This window comes from Sapajus apella, unplaced genomic scaffold (genome assembly GCF_009761245.1).
Source record: "Sapajus apella isolate SASKATOON/1434 unplaced genomic scaffold, GSC_monkey_1.0 scaffold152, whole genome shotgun sequence".
In the NCBI taxonomy this organism is placed as follows: domain Eukaryota; kingdom Metazoa; phylum Chordata; class Mammalia; order Primates; family Cebidae; genus Sapajus; species Sapajus apella.
The window spans coordinates 952539-973901 of record NW_022437092.1 but is presented as its reverse complement, the minus strand read 5'-3'; the positions used below and the strand labels follow the sequence as shown (position 1 = coordinate 973901).

Here is a 21363-nt window from a genome sequence, read left to right as displayed (position 1 = left end):
CTGTGTCCCCTTCTCCTCCCCCTCCCTCCCAATCCTGTGTCTCCTTTGATTTTGTTGTATCTTTTTTTTTGATTTCCTTTGTTTCAATTTTCGTGTAGGGCAGTAGTTCCGTAAGTGGAAGCCCAGCCCCCTCAACATCTGGTACCAGCACTCCGCGGCGGGGCCGCCGCCAGCTCCCCCAGACCCCTTCCACCCCCCGGCCACACGTGTCCTATTCCCCTGTGATCCGTAAGGCCGGCGGCTCGGGGCCCCCGCAGCAGCAGCAGGCGGTGGCCAGGCCGGCCCGGGCAGCCACCAGCGGCCCTCGGAGGTACCCAGGCCCCGTTGCCGAGCCTCTGGCCGGAGATCGGCCGCCCACGGGGGGCCACAGCGGCGGCCGCTCGCCCAGGATGGAGCGGCGGGTCCCGGGCCCGGCCCGGAGCGAGTCTCCCAGGGCCTGTCGCCATGGCGGGGCCCGGTGGCCGGCATCCGGCCCGCACGTGTCCGAGGGGCCCCCGGGTCCCCGGCACCACGGCTACTACCGAGGCTCCGACTACGACGAGACCGACGGCCCGGGCAGCGGGGGCGGCGAGGAGGCCATGGCCGGGGCCTACGACGCGCCACCCCCCGCACGACACGCGTCCTCGGGCGCTACGGGGCGCTCGCCCAGGACTCCCCGGGCCTCGGGCCCGGCCTGCGCCTCGCCTTCCCGGCACCGGCGACTCCCCAACGGCTACTATCCGGCGCATGGACTGGCCAGGCCCCGCGGGCCAGGCTCCAGGAAGGGCCTGCACGAACCCTACAGCGAGAGCGACGACGATTGGTGCTAAGCCCGGGCGAGGTGGCGCCCGCCCGGCCCCCCACGCACCCCACGCACACACCCCACCCGAGGAGCCGCGCAGAGGCCGCGGGGGCCCAGCACAGAGGGCCCGGGAGAGGCCCAGCCGGGAGACCCCAGGCTCTGGAGAGGCCAGGGCTGGGCCACAAGGCTGTCCCGCAGAGACCCTCAGCCAGAAGAGACCCTCCTGGGCAGCCACGGCGCCCCCCACCCAGCCCCGATCTCCCCCACCCACGACAGGGGCTCTCGGGTGGGAGGCAGGGGGCAGACAAACCATACAGCCAAGGGATTTGAATTAACTCAGCCATTTTTATTTTTGGAGAACTTTGGGAAAAAAGAAAAAAAAAAAAAAAAAAAAAAAAACATTTTTAAAAAAAAAAATGGGGAAAAAAAAATAGCTTCTATTGATGAGTTTTATCATCTCAATTGAATCTTTCCTTTCCCTGATGAAGAGAGCTGGTGGCCGAGTGCGGCAAAGAAGCCGGAAGGAACCGGAACCCCAGCGCCCCACACCCACCACCAGACACACCCACATCCACACGTTCTCAGACACACAGGAGTGCTTGCCGGTTATACCAAACCCTACCATTACTGCCTGCAGAAATCCATTTAAAAAATAAACAATTTTAAAAAGGACAGAAAAATTAATGATTGAGAAGAGGCATTTTTTTCTGACATTTGGTCCTGCTTGAAATAACAAAAGAAGAAAAAAAAACCACCACCACCAATTCCTTTGCTTCTTTTTTCCTTTTTTCCCATCTTGTTTGAAAACCGTGGGCTTGGGACTGTGAATTATTGCATGACATTCAAAAAGAAAAAAAAAATAAAAAAAGTTGAGTCAAAGGGCTTTTGGATGGGCGTGGTCTTTATCCCTTTGCTAAGTACTGCCTGGGTGGGTCTCTCTTGGGGAATCAGTCATACAAGGAGGCACTTTGTTAGCTCCTGGAAAGAGGCCGGGTGTAGTGGCACAGGTCTGTAATCCCAGCATTTTGCAAGGCCAAGGCAGATGGATCATTTGAGGTCAGGAGTTCGAGACCAGCCTGACCAACATGGCAAAACTCTGTCTCTACTAAAAATACAAAAAATATTTTTATATTTTTATGTTGTTAGCTCAGGAAAGCAAAAATCAAAGATCCTATCCAGGACCTTGGAAGCTGTCCTCGCTGGGCTGCAGGGCAGTGCACCCCACCCTCACTTCATGCCCAGGTTCCCAGTTCTCCCAAAGCTTAGGTCCGACCTAAAAGCGGCCATCCTGGGCCGGGCGCGGTGGCTCACGCCTGTAATCCCAGCACTTTGGGTGGCTGAGGCGGGCAGATCACAAGGGCAAGAGATCAAGACCATCCTGGCCAACATGGTGAAATCCCGTTGCTACTAAAAATACAAAAATTAGCCGGGCATGTTGGCGGATGCCTGTAGTCCCAGCTACTCAGGAGGCTGAAGCAGGAGAATCGCTTGAACCCAGGAGGCAGAGGTTGCAGTGAGCCAAGATTGCACCACTGCACTCCAGCCTGGTGACAGAGCGAGATTCCATCTCACAGAAAAAAAAATATATATATATACAAATTAGCCAGGCGTGGTGGCACACACCTGTAATCCCAGCTACTCAGGAGGCCGAGGCAGGAGACTAGCTTGAACCCAGGAGGCAGAGGTTACAGTGAGCCGAGATCGCACCACTGCACTCCAGCCTGGGCAACAGAGCAAGACTCCATCTCAAATAATAATAATAATTTGGCTTGTGGACCCCTAGAAGGGTTTCAGCCATCCCCAGAGTCCCAGACCCCTTTGAGACTTCTGTTCTCTGAATAGTACCTGACCAATAACAAGCTATTATTGACTGTCACCATTACTACTGTAGCACCAAGGCAGACATTTTGGAGAAGGCTTGTTCCAGACAACAGGCCTGCATGAGCTTACCTTGGCAAGAAGTCTGCAGACTCCAGATGGCAAGACAGATATAAGTCCTTGTAAAGTAATGGTAAGCCAAATGTGGTGGCACCCACCTGTAGTCCCAGCTATTCAGGAGGCTGAGGCAGGAGGATCACTTGAGCCCAGGAGGTCACGACCAGCTATGATCACAACTGTGGATAGCCACTGCACTGCAGCCTGGGTGATGCACAAAGATCTCATCTCTGAAAAAAAAGTAAAAATGAATAAAATAATGACATCTAGGAAAAGATCAGTCCAACAAGAAGTCAAAGTTTTGAGGCCGAGTACGGTGTCTGACTCTTGTAATCTCAACACTTTGGAAGGATCGCTTGAGGCCAGTAGATCAAGACCAGCCTGGAAAACATAGGGAGACCCTGTCTCTAAAAAAAGTTTTGCTAAGGCCGGGTGCTGTGACTCACGCCTGTAATCCCAGCACTATGGGAGGCCGAGGAAGGCAGATCATTAAGTTAGGAGTTTGAGACCAGCATTACCAACAGAGTGAAACCCCATCTCTGCTAAAAAGACAAAAGTATTTTGTATTGCATGGTGGCGCACGCCCGCAATCCCAGCTACTCAGGAGGCTGAGGCAGGAGAATCACTTGAACCTGGGAGGTGGAGGTTGTGGTGAGCCGAGATCACACCACTGCACTCCAGCCTGGGCAACAGAGCAAGACTCCATCTCAAAAAAAAAAGTTTTTTTTTTTAATGAAAGAAAGAAAAGGAAAAAAGGAAGGATGGAGGGAGGGAGGGAGGAAGGAAAAGAAGGTTTTAACTTTCTAACCAGGCAGGCTGGCAGCCACCACAGGCTTCTAAACAAGCTGCCCATCCATGGCAGAGCTGGCCTCTGGCCAAGGTCCGCCTCCCATGGTGCTGGGGCTGAGTGTGTCCAGGAGCCACTGGGGTGAGCCAGGGCTTATGCGATTCCCTCCAGTGCCAACGGGGCTGCAGCCATCTGTCCTCCAAGAATGAAGACCACTACCGAAGCCCCCAATGAGCCCAACTGGAAGGCCAAGTCTATGCCCGAGTGCCAAGAAGTGGACCCCAGGCCTCCGCAGTCCACACCATCAGGCTGGAGTGCTAGTCTTCCCGGGAGACACGGGGTAGGAGGGTCAGGGGATGAGGAAGAGGAGGGGAGCTTGGCCAAGTCCTTGGTCTCACATCCCCTCAGGCCATTGCTTGAGCCTCATCAGCTGGAAGGCCGAAAGGGCACCTATGTCACAGAAATACTCTGGGGTGCAAAACCCCAAGCATTGGGCACTGGCTGGGCGCAGTGGTTCAAGCCTGTAACACCAGCACTTTGGGAGGCCGAGGTGGCTGGATTGCTTGAGCTCAGGAGTTTGAGACCAGCCTGAGCAACATGGCGAGACCTTGTCTCTACTAAAAATACAAGAAAAAAAAAAAATGGAGTGTGGTAGTATACACCTGTGGTCCCAGCTACTTGGGAAGCTGAGGCAGGAGGATCTCTTGAGCCCAGGAGTTTGAGACCAGCCTGGGCAACATGGTGAAACTCCATCTCTACAAAAAATATCAAAATTAGCCCAGTGTGGTGGTGCATGCCTGTGGTCTAAGCCACTTGGGAGGCTGAGGTGGGAGGATCACTTGAGCCCAAGAGGTCAAGGTTGCAGTGAAGTGTGATCACACCACTGTACTCCAGCCTGGGTGACAGAGCAAAACCCTGTCTCAAAAAAAAAAAAAGAGAGAGTGAGTGAGTTATTTGAGTATGGTTTATGTAGACTCATCTTGGGACTATCTCCAGTGATAGGAGTAGCTCTAGTCTCTCTGGTAAGGAGATGGGGGAAAGGACACCTCCACAAAGAAAAATTTATGTCACAGGCTGTGCGCAGTGGCTGAAGCCTGTAATCCCAGCACTTTGGGAGGCCGAGGCGGGTGGATCACAAGGTCAAGAGATCGAGACCATCCTGGTCAACATGGTGAAACCCGGTCTCTACTAAAAATACAAAAAATTAGCTGGGCATGGTGGTGTGTGCCTGTAATCCCAGCTACTCAGGAGGCTGAGGCAGGAGAACTGCCTGAACCCAGGAGGCGGAGGCCGCGGTGAGCTGAGATCGCGCCATTGCACTCCAGCCTGGGTAACAAGAGCGAAACTCCGTCTCAAAAAAAAAAAAAAAAAAAAAATTTATGTCACTTTTTTTTTTGAAACGGGATCTCACTCTGTTGCCCAGGCTGGAGTGCAGTGGCATGATCTCGGCTCAGTGCAACTGCCACCTCCTGGGTTCAAGTGATTCTTGTGCCTCAGCCTCCCACATACAGGTGTGCACCACCATGCCCAGCTAATTTTCTGTATTTTTAGTAGAGACAGGGTTTCACCAGGTTGGCCAGGCTGCTCTTGAACTCCTGACCTCAGGTGATCTGCCCACCTTGGCCTCCCAAACCGAAAGTGCTGAGATTATAGGTGTGAGCCACTGTGCCTGGCCATCACTGATTTTTTTTCTTTTTTTTTTTTTTGAGACCAAGTCTCACTTTGTCACCAGAATGGACTACAATGGTGTGATCTCGGCTTGCTGCAATCTCTGCCTCCTGGGTTCAAGCAATTCCGCTGCCTCAGCCTCCCAAGTAGCTGGGACTACAGGCACCAACCACCATACCCACCTAATTTTTTGTATTTTTAGTAGAGATGGGGTTTCACCGCGTTGGCAAGGATGGTCTCAATCTCCTGACCTCCTGATCTACCCACTTCAACCTCCCAAAGTGCTGGAGGCATGAGACATCTCGCCTGGCCCATCTACTGATTTGTATTGCATTCAGCTCAGAATAATTCTGATGCTAAAGGTGATGATTGATTAATTGAAGATGATAGATATTGTTTTTGAGACGGAGGCTCACTCTGTCACCAGGCTGGAGTGCAGTGGCGTGATCTCAGCTCACTGCCAACCTGTGACTCCCTGGTTCAAGTGATTCTCCTGCCTCAGCCTCCAGGGTAGCTGGGACTACAGGCACGCACCACACCAACTAGTTTTCTTTTTTTTTTTTTTTTTTTTTTTTTTTTTTTTGAGACTAAAAAGCCTCCATCTGTTGCCTAGCCTGGAATGCAGTGGCACAATCTCCGCTCACTGCAACCTCCACCTCCCAGGTTCAAGCAATTCTCCTGCCTTCGCCTCCCGAGTAGCTGGGACTGCAGGCACGCACCACCACACACAGCTAATTTTTGTATTTTTAGTAGAGATGGTGTTTCACCATGTTGGTCAGGCTGGTCTCAAACTCCTGACCTCGTGATCTGCTGGCCTTGGCCTCCCAGAGTGTTGGGATTACAGGCGTGAGCCACCGCGCCCAGCCCCAACTTTTGTATTTTCAGTAGAGACGGGGTTTCACCATGTTGGCCAGGCTGGTCTCAATCTCCTGACCTCAAGATCCATCTGCCTTGGCCTCCCAAAGTGCTGGGATTACAGGCGTGAGCCCGGCCTTATTTTTTTGGGTTGTTTTGTTTGTTTTTTGAGACATTCTCACCCTGTGTCCCAGGCTGGAGTGCAGTGGTGCGATCTTGGCTCACTGCAACCTCCGTCTCCCAGGCTCAAGCCATCCTCTCACCTCAGCCTCCCAAGTAGCTGGGACCACAGGTGGAGGCCATCATGCCTGGTAATGTTTTGTATTTTTGGTAGAGATGGGGTTTTGCCATGTTGCCCAAGCTAGTCTCGAACTCCTGAGTGCAAACAATCCACTCACCTCAGCCTCCCAGAGTGCTGGATTACAGGCATGAGCCACTGTGCCTGGTCTCTAAGTGATATATTAAGAGTAACATATCCTGATCCCCCTCAGCTGCCATCAGAGGACTGGGGTGGGGACACGGATGGGTCACATCACTCAGCTGGAGGACTTGTGAGGCAGCCAGGACTGTGCAGGGGGCCCAGCCAGAGCACCCCAGCTTCCAGGACTTCTGGCTCCTCGGGAACTCAGGGCAATGCTGGGGTGAAGGCCCAACTCTAGGGAAATACCTGGAAGCAGGGGGTGTGGGGACAGGACACCCAGCCAGGAAGCTGCCTTTATTTCATGGTGCATTGGAAAAAGCCTCGCCAGCCCAGCAAAGCCAGTCTCTTACAAATACCAGTGATAAAACAGGCCTGGGCTCAGCGGCTCACACCTGTAATCCCAGCACTTTGGGAGGCCATGGCAGGCAGATCACTTGAGGTCAGGAGTTTGAGACCAGCCTGGCCAAGGTGGCGAAACCCCATCTCTACTAAAAATACAAAAATTAGCCAGGCGTGGTGGCATGTGCCAGTAGTCCCAGTTACTCGGGAGGCTGAGGCAGGAGACTCAGTTGAACCCCAGAGGTTGCAGTGAGCTAAGATCACGCCACTGCACTCCAGCCTCGGTGACTCCAAAAAAAGTGTCTCAAAAAAAAAGAACTGGCTGGGCGCGGTGGCTCAAGCCTGTAATCCCAGCACTTTGGGAGGCCGAGGCGGGTGGATCACGAGGTCAAGAGATCGAGACCATCCTGGTCAGCATGGTGAAACCCCGTCTCTACTAAAAATACAGAAAATTAGCTGGGCATGGCGGTGTGTGCCTGTAATCCCAGCTACTCAGGAGGCTGAGGCAGGAGAATTGCCTGAACCCAGGAGGCGGAGGTTGCGGTGAGCTGAGATCGCGCCATTGCACTCCAGCCTGGGTAACAAGAGCGAAACTCCGTCTCAAAAAAAAAAAAAAAAAAAGAACTAAAAAGAGTGATAAACAGGCCAGGCGCAGTAGCTCACGCCTGTAATCTCAATATTTTTTGAGGCTGAGGTAGGAGGGTTGCCTGAGCCCAGGAGGTCGAGGCTGGAGTGAGCTGTCTTTGCACCAATGTACACCAGCCCAAGTGACAGAGCAAAACCGTGTCTCAGAAATCAAAAAGAGGCTGGGTGTGGTGGCTCACGCCTGTAATCCCACCGCTTTGGGAGGCCAAGGCCAGCAGATCATCTGAGGTCAGCAGTTTGAGACCAGCCTGGCCAACATAGCGAAACCCCATCTCTACTAAAAATACAAAAATTAGCCGGGTGTGGCGGCACATGCCTGTAATCCCAGCTACTCGGGAGGCTGAGGCAGGAGAATTGCTTGAACCGGGAGGCAGAGGTTGCAGTGAGCCGAGATCACACCACTGCACTCCCGTCTGGGCGACGAGCGAAACTCCATCTCAAGAAAAAAAAAAAAAAGGAAGTCCTGGTCTTAGACTCCCGTGCCTCCAGAAATGTGAGCCACACGTTTCTGTCGTTTATAAATCGCCCAGACTACGATACTTTGCTATAGCAGTCCAAACAGCCTGAGGCAGATGCTGTTCAACCCACAGCAGTAATACAAGCAAGAAAGGAGGAGTAGACGTGTCCGCAGATGACCCTGCATCGTGGGACGCGGCTAGCCAAGGACGCTCTGGGCACCCGGCTCTGTCTCCCACCGTGAGTCGAACGGGAGCTGGCTTCTCCCTGGGCATCTGTCCCGAGTACATGGTTACTGTGATGACTACTTGCTCCTATTCCCTCACCGAGGTCACTAAGCACCTCCTGAAGGCCAGGTGAGGACAAGCAGATGGGGGCAGCCATTGCAGAGGAGACTGCAGAGGGGACAGACACAGAAACCAGTGTCATCCCACCCACTTCCTGAATCGGCGATGACAGCCACGTCTGCTATACACGGCGCCTACGTTCCATCTGGGCTCCTGTCTCTGCCGCCCCTGCCCTGCCTGGAATGGTGGCCGGTCCCACGCTGCGGTGTCCTGTCAAACCCGTCACGGCTCTCACCTCTCCCCGTGAGCTTCCCCCAGCCCCAGCCAGCCCTGCACACTTTTATATCAGACCCAGCCCCTCTCACCCACCCTTGGTTCCCTCATACCTGCCCCTGCAGCCCTGCAAAAGGCCACCTCCCTCATGCCCAATCCCGTGTATATATGGGCACATATATCTATCAACAGGAGCTTGCCCATCGCCCAAGCTGGAGTGCAGTGGCGCAATCTTGGCTCACTGCAACCTCCACCTCCTGGGTTCAACCAAGTCTCCTGCCTCAGCCTCCCAAGTAGCTGGGATTACAGGCATGCACCACCACACCTGGCTAATTTTATTGTATTTTTAGTAGAGATGGGGTTTCACTATGTTGGTTAGGCTGGTCTCAAACTCCTGACCTCAAATGATCCTCCTGCCTTGGCCTCCTGAAGTGCTGGGATTACAAGTGTGAGCCACTGCACCTGGCCTCTGTTTTTTTTTTTTTTGAAACAGAGCCATGCTCTGTCATCCAGGCTGGAGTGCAGTGGTACAATCTCTGCTCACTGTAACCTCCACCTCCTGGGTTAAAGTGATTCTCCTGCCTCGGCCTCCCGAGTAACTGGAACTACAGGCATGCCACCACGCCCAGCCAATTTTTGTATTTTTAGTAAAGATGGGGTTTCGCCATGTTGGCCAGGATGGTCTCGATCTCTTGACCATGTGATCTGCCCTCCTCAACCTCCCAAAGTGCTGGGATTACAGGCATGAGCCGTGGCTCATTGCAGCCTCAACTTCCCAGGCTCAGCTGACTCTCCCATCTCACCCTCCCAAGTAGCTGGGACGGCAAGTGTGTACCACCACGCATGGCTAATTTTTCTGTATGTTTAGTAAAGATAGGATTTTGCCATGTTGTCCAGGCTGGTCTCAAACTCCTGGATTCTAGCAATTCATCCACCTTGGCCTCCCAAAGTGCTGGGTTTATAGGCATGAGCCGCCGCACCCAACCTAGTGATTTCTTTATGCTAGAACAGTCCAATTCTTTTCTTCTAGCTAGTTTGAAATATACTATAGACTATTGTAAACTATAGTCACCCTAATGATCTAACACTACATTTTCCTTCTATCAAACCATATATTTGTCCCCATTAATCAACTTCTCCTCACCCCACTTTCCCCCAACCCTTTCCAGCCTCTGGCAACCATCAAGCTACTCTCTATCTTCATGAGATCCACTCTATTTTTATTTTTTAGAGACAGGGTCTCGCTATGTTGCCCAGGCTGGAGTGCAGTGGCTATTCGCAGGCACGATCCCACTACTGATCAGCACGGGAGTTTTGACCTGTTCCGTTTCTGACCTGGGCTGGTTCACCCCTCCTTAGGCAAGTTGGTGGTCCCCCGCTCCCAGGAGGTCACCATATTGATGCCAAACTTCATGCAGACACCCAGGCAGCATAGTGCACTACAGCCCAGAACTCCTGGGCTCAAGCAATCCTCCCACCTCAGCCTCCCAAGTAGCTGGGACTACAGGCATGTGCCACCGCACCAGGCCAGATCTACTTCATTTTTATTTTTGAGACAGAGTTTTGCTCTTGTCACCCAGGCTGGAGTGCAATGGCTCAATCTCTGCTCACTGCAACCTCCACCTTTCTAGTTTAAGGGATTCTCCTGCCTCAGCCTCCTGAGTAGCTGGGATTACAGACACGCACCCCTGCACCCAGCTAACTTCGTATTCTTAGTAGAGACGGGGTTTCTCCATGCTGATCAAGCTGGTCTCAAACTCCCAAACTCAGATCATCCGCCCGCCTCAGCCTCTCAAAGTGCTGAGAATACAGGCATGAGCCACCGCGCATGTCTTATTTTTTTGAGACAGGATCTCACTCTGTCACGAAGGCTGGAGTGCAGTAGCACGATTATAGGTCGAGCTTCGAATTCCTGGGCTCAAGTATGATCCCCTTTGTTAACTTCCCAGATATGAAACCATACATTTACAGCCAGCTCATCTTCGACAAAGGCACCAAGAACATATAGCGGGGGGGGGCCAGGAGTGAGGGCTCGCACCTGTAATCCCAGCACTTTGGGATACCAAAGCGGGTGGATCACCTGAGGTCAGGAGTTCGAGACCAGCCTGGCTGGGTTTTCATAGTGAAACCCCATCTCTATGAAAAATACAAATACATGGTGGAGCACGCCTGTAATCCCAGCTACTGGGGAGACTGAGGCAGGAGAATCACTTGAACCCAGGAGGCGGAGGTTGCACCAAGACTATGCTACTGCACTTCAGCCTGGGCAACAGAGCAAGACTCTGTCGCAGAAAAAAAGAATATATAGTGGAGAAAGGACAGTTTCTTCAATAAAATGGTGCTCAATAAAAATACAAAAATCAGCCAGGTGTGGTGGCAGGCGCCTATAGTCCCAGCTACTCAGGAGGCTGAGACAGAAGAATCACCTGAACTCGGGAGGTGGAGGTTGTAGTGAGCCGAGAAGGCGCCACTGGCTTGCTATGTGCAGAAGAATGAAACTAAACTCCTGGCCAGGTGTGGTGGCTCACACCGGTAATCCCAGCACTTTGGGAGGCAGAGGTGGGTGGATCACTTGAGGTCAGGAGTTCGAAACCAGCCTGTCCAACATGGTGAAACCCCATCTCTACTAAAAATACAAAATTAGCCGGGCATGGTGGTGCATGACTGTAATCCCAGCTACTCGGGAGGCTGAGGCAGGACAATCACTTGAACCTGGAAGGCAGAGGTTGTAGTGAGCCAAGATCGTGCCACTGCACTCCAGCCTGGGCAACAAGAGCAAAACTCCATCTCAAAAAAAAAAAAAAAAAAAACTAGACTCCTATCTCTCACCACATAAAAAAATCAAATCAAAATGGATTACAGACCTACATCTAAGATTTGAAACTATGGGCCGGGCGTAGTGGCTCACACCTGTAATCCCAGCACTTTGAGAGGCTGAGGTGGGTAGATCACAAGGTCAGGAATTCAAGACCAACCTGGCCAACATAGTGAAACACTGTCTCTACTAAAAATACAGAAATTATTGAGCCGGGCACGGTGGCTCATACCTGTAATCCTAGCACTTTGGGAGGCTGAGGTGGGTGGATCACCTGAGGTCAGGAGTTCAAGACCAGCCTGGCCATCATGGTGAAACCCCATCTTAAAAAAAAAAAAAAAATACAGAAATTAGCCAGGTGTGGTGGTGGGCACCTGTAGTCTCAGCTACTCGGGAGGCTGGGGTAGGACAATCACTTGAACCCAGGAGGCGGAGGTGGCAGTCAGCCGAGATTGCGCCACTGCACTCCAGCGTGGGCAACAGAGGGAGATTATGTCTCAAAAAAAAAGGCAGGGGAGTCCTAGGGGAGAAATAGCAGCGGGTCGGGGAATTGGAGAGGCATAGCATTAGGAGAAATACCTAATGTAGATGACAGGGGGGTGGATGCAGCAAACCACCACCATGGCACGTATATACCTATGTAACAAACCTCTACCATCTGCACATGTACCCCAGAACTTAAAGTATAATTAAAATACTTTCATATATATATATTTGAACCTATGAAACTCCTAGAAGAAAGCTTTGGAGGCCGGGCACGGTGGCTCATGCCTGTAATCCCAGCACTTTGGCACTTTGGGAGGTTGAGGCAGGAGTTTGAGACAAGCCTGGGCAACATGGTAAAACCCCATCTCTACAAAAATACAAAAACTGACCCAGTCAAGGTTGCTCATGCCGGTGATCCCAGCACTTTGGGAGGCCGAGGTGGGCGGATCATGAAGTCAGGAGTTCGAGACCAGCCTGGCCAATATGGTGAAACCCTGTCTCTACTAAAAATACAAAAATTAGCCATCTGCGGTGGTGGGTGCCTGTAATTCCAGCTACTGGGGAGACTGAGGCAGGAGACTCGCTTGAGCCTGGGAGGTGGAAGTTGCCGTGAGCCGAGATTGAGCCACTGCCCTGCAGCCTGGGTGACAGAGTGAGACTCCATCTCAAAAAAAACAAACAAACAAACAAAAAAAAAAACAGAAAGAAAACATTGGTAAAATGCTCAGATGTTGGTCTGGGCAAAGATTTGTGTGTGTGTGAGGCCTCAAAAGCACAGGCAACAACAGGAAAAATCAACAAATGGGATTACATCAAGCTTTTTTTTTTTTTTTTTTTTTTGGGAGTCAGGGTCTTGCTATTTTACCCAGGCTGGCCTGGAACTTGTAGACTCAAGGGATCCTCCTGCCTCAGACTCCCAAGTACCTGGGACTACAGGCACATGCCACCACACCCAGCTCAGAAAAATGTTTTAGGAGCACCCCGGCACCTTCGTCTCCAAAAACTGCTTCCTGAGCCTCAAGTACCACTCTGTCCGATCAAAGACCACAATATAATAATCAATTGGACAATCAAATTAGATTCAAAACTCCACAAGATCAAGTCTCAGGCCTTGTTCAAGGTGGTGTCCTGAGCTCCAGGCTACAGGGACAGTGGCCTGGGGTCTCTTGGTTGACCTGAGGTGGCACAGTCTGTACAAGTTGAGAAGGAGGCAGGTCGACAGCGCCACCTGGAGGCCAGATGGCAAACAGACAAAGGTGAGACCACTCAACGGTAACCAGTTAATGAATGCAGGGCTTGGGGCTGGGGGCAGTGGCTGACGCCTGCAATCTCACCACGTGGGGAGGCCTAGGTGGGTGAATCGCGAGTTCAGGAAATTGAGAGCATCCTGGCTAACACGGTGAAACCCTGCCTTTACTAAAAATACAAAAATTAGCCAGGTGTGCCTGTAGTCCCAGTACGCTTGAACCCGGAAGGTGGAGGTTGCAGTGAGCTGAGATCACGCCACTGCACTCCAGCCTGGGCGACAGAGCAAGACTCTGTCTCAAGGATAATAATACTAATTTTTGAATTTTTTTTTAAAAGGCCAGGAGCCGTGACTCACACCTGTAATCAATCCCAGCACTTTGGGAGCTCGAGGCAGGCGGATCACCTGACATCAGGAGTTTGGCACCAGCCTGGCCAACGTGATGAAATCCTGTCTCTACCAAAAATACAAAAGTTAGCCAGACGTGGTGGTCCATGCCTGCAACCCCAGCTCCTCGGGAGGCTGAGGCATGGGAATTTCTTGAACTGGGAGGCAGAGGTTGCAGTGAGCCGACATCGCACCACCACTGCACTCCAGCCTGCAGAGTGAGACCATGTCTCAAAAAAAATTAAATCAATTGGAAAATCAAATTAGAATCGGAACTCACACACTTAGGTCCAGGGCCTTGCTCGAGGTAGCGTCAGGAGCTCCAGGATCCAGGGGTTCTTGGTTGACCTGTGGTTGACGTCTGCACAAGTCGAGGAGGAGGCAGGCTGACAGCGCCACCTAGAGGCCAGATGGCAAACAGCCAGAGGGTGAGACCACTTTCTTTTTTTTTTTTTTTTTTTTTTTTTTTTTTTTTTTTTTTTTTTGAGACGGAGTTTCGCTCTTGTTACCCAGGCTGGAGTGCAATGGCGCGATCTCGGCTCACCGCAACCTCCACCTGCTGGGTTCAGGCAATTCTCCTGCCTCAGCCTCCTGAGTAGCTGGGATTACAGGCACGCACCACCATGCCCAGCTAATTTTTTTGTATTTTTAGTAGAGACGGGGTTTCACCATGTTGACCAGGATGGTCTCAATCTCTTGACCTCGTGATCCACCCGCCTCGGCCTCCCAAAGTGCTGGGATTACAGGCTTGAGCCACCGCGCCCGGCCCGAGACCACTTTCTTCTGTTCGCTCTTGCCGCCCAGCTGGAGTGCATTAGCGAGATCTCAGCTCACTGCAACCTGCGCCTCCAGGGTTCAAGCGATTCCCCTGCCTCAGCCTCCGGAATAGCTGGGATTACAAGGGCCCGCCACCACGCCAGGCTAATTTTGGTAATTTTAGTAGAGACGGGGTTTCACCATTTTGGCCAGGCTGGTCCGGAACTGCTGACCTCAGCTCGTCCACCTACCTCGGCCTCCCACGGGCCTGGGATTACAGGCATTTTTTTTTTTTAATCAAAAAAAAAAAAAAAAAAAAAAAAAATCTAACTGGTTAAGGAATCCGGAACTTGAGGCAGGGCACAGTGGCGCGCACCTGTAATCCCAGCACTTTGGGAGGCCGAGGCAGGCGGATTATGTGAGGTCAGGAGTTTGAGACCAGCCTGGCCAACATGGTAAAACCTCATCTCTACTAAAAATACAAAAATTGGCCACGCATGGTGGCACATTCCTATAGTCCCACCTACTCGGGAGCCCAGGCAGGAGAACTGCTTGAACCTTGGAGGCAGAAACTGCAGTGAGCCAAGGTCGCACCACTGCACTCCGGCCTGGGCAACAGAGTGAGACTCCATCTCAAAGAAAAAAAAAAAGAAGAAAAAACAAAGACAGAAGCAGTCTCCTCCTTCTCCTGCTTTTCTTTCCTCTCCCCCTCCCTCCTCTTCCTCCTCCTCCTCCTCCTCTTTTGTTATTGTTGAGACAGGGTGTCACTGTTGCCCACGCTGGAGTGCAGTGGCATGATGTCACCTCACTGCAACCTTGTGGATTCAAGCAGTTCTCCTGAGTCAGCCTCCTGAGTCCCTGGGACTAAAGGCACCTACCACCATAGCTCACTAATTTTCGTGTTTTTAGTAGACGTGGGGTTTCACCACATTGGCCAGGCTGGTCTCCAACTCCTAATCTCAAGTGATCCACCCACCTTGGCCTCTAAAAGTGCTGGGATTACAGGTGCGAGCCACCTCACCCAACCTTTTTTTTTGCTTGTTTAAGAGACAGGGTTTCAGCTAGGCGTGGTGTTGCTGTGTGGCTCAACCTGGTCTCAAACACCTGGCCTCAAAGGATCCAAGGGAGAAATTTCTAATCAGAAAATTAAGAGTCAAGCTGGGCGAGCTGGCTTACACCTGTAATCCCAGCACTTTGGGAAGCTGAAGCTGGTGGTCAGGAGTTGAGGGACTCCACTTGAGATCAGGAGTTCGAGACCAGCCTGGCCAACATGGTAAAACCCCGTCTCTACTAAAAATACAAAAATTAGCTGGGCGTGGTGGTGGGCGTCTGTAATCCCAGCTACTCAGGAAGCCAAGAAAGAATTGCTTGAATCCGTGAGGTGGAGGTTGCAGTGAGCCAATATCAGGCCACTACATTCCAGCCTGGGTGACAGAGCAATGCTCCGTCTCAAAAAAAAAAAAAAAAAAAAAAGAGAAAAGAAAAGTAATACTCATGGCTGGGCACAGTGGCTCACTCCTATAATTCCAGCACTTTGGGAGGCTGAGGCGTGTGGATCACCTGAGGTCAGGAGTTCGAGACCAGCCTGGCTAACATGGTGGAACCCTGTTTCCACTAAAAATACAAAAAATTAGCCAGGTGCGGTGGTGCACACCTGTAATCTCAGCTGCTCAGGGGGCTGAGGCAGGAGAATCGCTTGAACCTGGAAGGTGGAGGTTACAGCGAGCTGAGATCACACCACTACACTCCAGCCTGGGCAACAAGACAGAAATTCTGTCTCAAGAAAAAAAAAAAAAAGCAAGAAAGAAAAATAAGAGTCAGAACGGCTGGATTACTTGTCTCATGTCACACAACTGCAAAAACGATGAGACTCGAATCTGCACCCGGTTGGTTTCTGGTTCCCGTCCAGTCACCCTTGCCATTTCCCTGAGGTGAGGACATGCCCCTGCTGGTTGAGACCTAGTTACCTTTGGCCACGTCCGCCCCACCCCCTCCTAAATCTCTGATTCAGAACGACAATCTCCAGGTCCTCGAACTTCAGATGGTCCAAAGTTCAGCTTGGTTCAAGATATTGAAACCATCTTTCCCCTCTCCCTCCCGGCCATCCAGAGAGAGTTAGGTCCCGCTACTTCCGGAGCAAAACCATAAGTCCAAAGTCCAGTTAGGGGCTGGGCAAGGTGGCTTATGCTTGTAATCCCAGCACTTTGGGAGGCCTAGGCGGGCTGATCACTTGAGGCCAGAAGTTCGAGACCACCCTAGGCAACATGGCAAAACCCCATCTTTTCAAAAATTAGGCTTGATGACACATGCCTGTATTCCCAGGTACTTGGGAGGCTGAGGTGGGAGGATCACTTGAGCCCAGGAGGTGGAGGCTGCAGTGAGCTATGACCACACCACTGCACTCCAGCCTGGGAGACAGAGTAAGACTGCCTTTAAAAAAAAAATTAGGCTGGGCGTGATGGCAGGTGCCTGTGATCCTAGCTACTTGGGAAGGCTGAGGCAGGAGAATCGCCCGAACCTGGGAGGAGGAGGCTGTGGTGAACTGTGGTGGTGAACTGTGGTGAACTGCATTCCAGCCTGGGCGACAGAGCAAGACTCCATCCCCCCCCCGCCCACAAAAAATACAAAAATTAGCTGGGCATGGTGGCAGGCACCTGTAATCCCAGCTACTCATTACTTGGGAGGCTGAAGCAGGAGAATTGCTTAAACCTGGGAGGTGGAGGTGGGAGTGACCCAAGATCGCACCACTGCACTCCAGCCTCAGCGACAGAGTGAGGCTGTCTCTAAAAAAGGGAAAATAATTAAACATAACAGAAAATGTATTAAAAAGAAAAATCCAGACCAGGCACAGTGGCTCACGCCTGCAGTCTCAGTACTTTGGATGGCCAAGGCAGGCAAATCATTTGAGGTCAGGAGTTCCTGATAAGCCTGGCAAACATGGTAAAACCCCGTCTTTACTAAAAATACAAAAATTAGCTGAGCGTGGTGGCACATGCCTGTAATCCCAGCCACTAGGGAGGCTGAGGCAGAAGAACCACTTGAACCCAAGAGCCAGAGGTTGCAGTAAGCGGAGATTGCGCCTCTGCACTCCAGCCTGGATGACAGCAAGACTCCGTCTCAAAAAAAATAAAATAGTTTTTTTTAGACAGAGTTTTGCTTTGTCTCTAAATAAATGAAAATAATAATAATAATAAATAAATAAATAAATAAAAATAACACAGTAATAAACATAAAAATAAATTAGCCCAGCATGGTGCATGCCTGTAGTCTCAGCTGCTCAGGAGGCTGAAGCAGGAAGATTGTTTGAACCGAGGAGCTTGAGGCTGCAGTGAGCCACAGTCACGCCATTGCACTCCAGCCTGGGAGACAGAGCAAACCCCATCTCTAACAAATACATACATAGGAAAAGGACATGAATGTGTCCCTGTGGGAAGAGGTGGGTGCCTCAGAATCCCACAGGCGTTCCCAGCTATTATAGAGGTCACTGCATAAGCCCAGGGGGCTCTCACTGCCTTCAGCTCCCTGTGGGAACTCCTGAGTCGGGGGCCACCCATAGGGCTTCTCATGTGGTGCAGAGCTGGGCAGGGATGGGGGAGAGCAGCCTGGGTCCACAGGGACTCACCCAGCATGGCTTCTCCGGGAGGACCCCTTCAGACCTTGCTCTGAACCATTCATCCTGGTGAGGACCCAGCAGTTGGAGGCGGAGAGAGTGACCTTATTTTATTTTTATTTTATTTGAGACAGAGTTTTGCTCTGTTGCCAAGGCTGGAGTACAATGGCGAGATCTCGGCTCACTGCAACCTCCACCTCTCAGGTTCAAGCAATTCTCCTGCCTCAGCCTCCTGAGTAGCTGGGATTACAGGCATGCACCCCCACGCCTAATTTTGTATTTTCAGTAGAGACGGGGTTTCTCCATGTTGGTCAGGCAGGCTGGTCTTGAACTCCTGGCCTCAGGTGATCCGCCCGCCTCAGCCTCCCAAAGTGCTGGATTTACGGGCATGACCCACCACCCCGAGCTAATTTTTTTTTTTTTTTTTTTATTTTGTTGAGATGGGGTTTTGTTTTTGTTGCCCAGGCTGGAGTGCAATGGCACGATCTCGGCTCACCGCAATCTCCGCCTCCCAGGTTCAAGTGATTCTCCTGCCTCAGCCCCCAGAGTGGCTGGGATTACAGGCACCTGGCCACCACCATGCCTGGCTAATTTTGTGTTTTTAGTAGAGACGGGTTTCACCACATTGGCCAGGCTGTTTTCAAGCTCTTGACCTCATGTGACCCACCTGCCTCAGCCTCCCAAAGTGCTGGGATTACTGGTATGAGCCGTGCCCAGCCTGCCAGTGTTTTAAAAAGTAGCTGTGCATCATCTGACCCTGCAGGGCTGTGGCCCCGGGCTGTGTGCCCTCAGTGCCAGTGGAAGGAAGCTAACAGCCGCCCCTGACCCAACTATCATCCCTCCACCCCAGGGTTTCAGACGCCTCCACCTCTCAGCCCCTTCCTTCAAAGCTTCAAACAGCCCACTGACAGGCCCAGGCTCAGAGGTCCAGGCTTTCTGTAAATGTGAGACATAAAAAGAACCGTGGGGTAGGAATGGTCCCCGGCTCGCTAAGAGATGCCACCCCCACGCTGCCCACAGCACCGCAAACACCCCCACACGAACAGATGTGTGCTCGTGCGCCTACACGCAGACACACGGTGACAAGCCCGCATTTAGAATCAGGGAGAAGGAGGCCAGCCAGCTGGGACAAAGCCAAGCCTGACTTTATGGGGAAGGCCTCTCTCCTCGGGCAGAGCTGGCCCCTGGAAATGGCAAATGCTGTGGCTGCCCAAGCTAAAGTGGGTCGAGCCTGCAGTAGGAATTCACCTCTCAACAAGGACACTGTGAGGCTCCAGATGCCAGGCCCTGGCAGGACTCAGCCCAACACTGGCCTTTCCAGGCTTTTCTTTCTGTTCAGACAGGGTTTTGCTCTATCGCCCAGGCTGGAGAGCAGTGGCATGATCAGAGCTCACTGCAGCCTCAACCTTCTGGGCTCAAGCAATTCTCCTGCCTTGACCTCCCAAAGTGCTGGGATTACGGGCAAAAGCCACCTTGCCCAGGCCTTCCCAGGCTTTCTTTGTCGTTGCTGTTTTTTTGAGATGGCGTCTTACTCTGTCACCCAGGCTGGAGTACAGTGGCAAGATCTCGGCTCATTGTGACCTCTGCCTCCCGGGTTCAAGGGATTCTCCTGCCTCAGCTTCCTGAGTAGCTGAGACTACAGGCACATGCCATCACACTCAGCTACTCTGTGTGTGTGTTTGTATTTTTTTGAGATGGACACTCGGCTACTGTGTGTGTGTGCGTGTGTGTTTTAAGAGATGAGGTTTCTCCATGTTGGCCAGGCTGGTCTCAAACTCCTGACCTCAGGTGATCCACCCACCTCGGCCTCCCAAAGTGCTGGCATTACAAGCATGAGCCACCTCGCCCCGCCCACTTTTTGTATTTTTTTGTAGAGACAGGGTTTCACCGTATTGGCCAGGCTGGTCTCAAACTCCTAACCTCGTGATCTACCCGCCTCGGCCTCCCAAAGCGCTGGGATTACAAGTGTGAGCCCTCAAGCCTCGCCTATCTTTTTTTATCATTATTATGTTTTAAGTCTTGTTCTGTCTCCCAGACAGACGGTGGCGCCATCACAGCTCACTGCAACCTCCACCTCTGGGTTCAAGTGATTCTCCTGCCTCAGCCTCTCAGTGGGAGTAGCTGGACTCCCACCACCACACCCGCCTAAGTTTTGTATTTTTAGTAGAGATGGGGTTTCACTATGTTGACAAGGCTGGTCTGGAACTCTTGACTTCAGGTGATCCACCTGCCTCGGTCTCCCAAAATTCTGGGATTACAGGCAGGAGCCTGTAATGCTCCCAGCCCTTCCTAGGCATTGAATGCACATGCAGGACGGCCAAGAATGTTACCGTGAAGACTCTGCACCTCCTGTCCCTCAGTCCAACCTTCCCCTGGCCACAGAGCTGCACTGCCACCTGGGGGAGTCCATCTCTCCATGCCCACTTCTCTGCTTCCAAAGACGACTCCTCCTCTGGGTACCTGCAGCCCCTACCCAGCCAACCCACTGAGTTCCCTGCTCCTGCACCCAACCCCAGTTGCAGCCTGAGTGCTCCCTACACCCCCAGAACCACAAGGTGTTCACATCCGGCCAGCCCGTCTATCTTCCCCAGCTGCAGCCTGAGTGCTCCGTACACCCCCAGAACCACAGGTTTTCACATCCGGCCAGCCCGTCTATCTTCCCCAGCAGCTGACTACATCCTTTGCCCCCCCATCTGGCACTCTCTGCCATTCCTTCAGCTATATTTTGAGCATCAGCTAAGGATCAAGCACAGGCCTGGGAGCTGAGAGTGCACCCTGGTGGGGAAGAGGGATCCGGTTCCAGCCCTGAAGGGCTCCCATCAGATAGGGGAGGTGGAGGAGACATCAGTCAGCCCAGCCTACATCAACAAACCAAAAAGAGGCCGGGCGCGGTGGCTCACGCCTGTAATCCCAGCACTTTGGGAGGCCGAGGTGGGCAGATCACCTGAGGTCGGGAGATCAGACTATTCTGGCCAACATGGTGAAACCCTGTCTCTATTAAACATGCAAAAAAATCAGCTAAGTGTGGTGGTGCGTGCCTGTAATCCCAGCTACTCAGGAGGCTGAAGCAGGAGAATCGCTTGAACCAGGGAGTCTGAGGTTGCAGGGAGCCGAGATGGTGCCACTGCACTCCAGCCTGGCAACAGAGGGAGACTCCATTTAAAAAGAAAAAAACGAAAACAAAATTAGCCAGGCATGGTGGTGGGCGCCTGTAATCCCAGCTACTTGGGAGGCTGAGGCAGGAGAACCGCTTGAACCTGAGAGGAGGAGGTTGTGGTGAGCCAAGATTGCATCACTTCACTCCAGCCTGGGCAACAACAGCGAAACTCCCTCTCAAAATAATGACAGTAATAATAAAGCACTGGTTCATGCTGCAACATGCATGAACCTCAAAAAAAAACAAACAAAACCAGATGCTAGGCTGGGCGCAGTGGCTCACGCCTATAATCCACTTTGAGAAGCCAAAATGGGAGCATGGCTTGGAGCCGGTTCAACACCAGCCTGGGCAACAAAGGGAGACCCTGTCTCTTTATATATAAAAAAAAAATTATCTGGGCAAGGTGGCTCATGCCTGTAATCCCAGCACTTTGGGAGGCCGAGGCAGGTCAAGAGATCA

The 21363-nt window shown here is 52.0% G+C and overlaps 2 protein-coding genes across 6 annotated transcripts in view; one reads left to right on the top strand and one right to left on the bottom strand.

The window, feature by feature from the left end:
• Positions 1-1660, top strand: part of CACNA1A (calcium voltage-gated channel subunit alpha1 A) — a 421027-nt gene extending 419367 nt beyond the window's left edge. Inside the window, exon 50 of the mRNA XM_032265882.1 lies at positions 99-1660. Within this exon, the coding sequence (XP_032121773.1) occupies positions 99-809 (711 nt within the window). The 3' untranslated portion in view covers positions 810-1660. The remainder of the gene's footprint in view (positions 1-98) is intronic.
• LOC116541517 overlaps positions 1-21363 on the bottom strand; it is a 51868-nt gene that overhangs the window by 15861 nt on the left and 14644 nt on the right. The window contains exons 3-5 of one of the 5 annotated variants that reach the window (XR_004264843.1): positions 13664-13780; positions 8214-8282; positions 2818-2946 (exon numbers count right to left, since the gene is read on the bottom strand). Coding sequence is in view for 3 of the 5 variants with exons in the window: in XM_032265747.1 (XP_032121638.1) it covers positions 8202-8282; positions 13664-13780 (198 nt within the window). In the remaining 2 variants the exon portion in view is untranslated. Of the gene's footprint in view, positions 1-2817; positions 2947-7849; positions 8283-13661; positions 13781-21363 lie in introns of those variants that run through there. The other 4 variants (XR_004264842.1, XM_032265747.1, XM_032265744.1 and 1 more) reach the window with 4 other exon arrangements.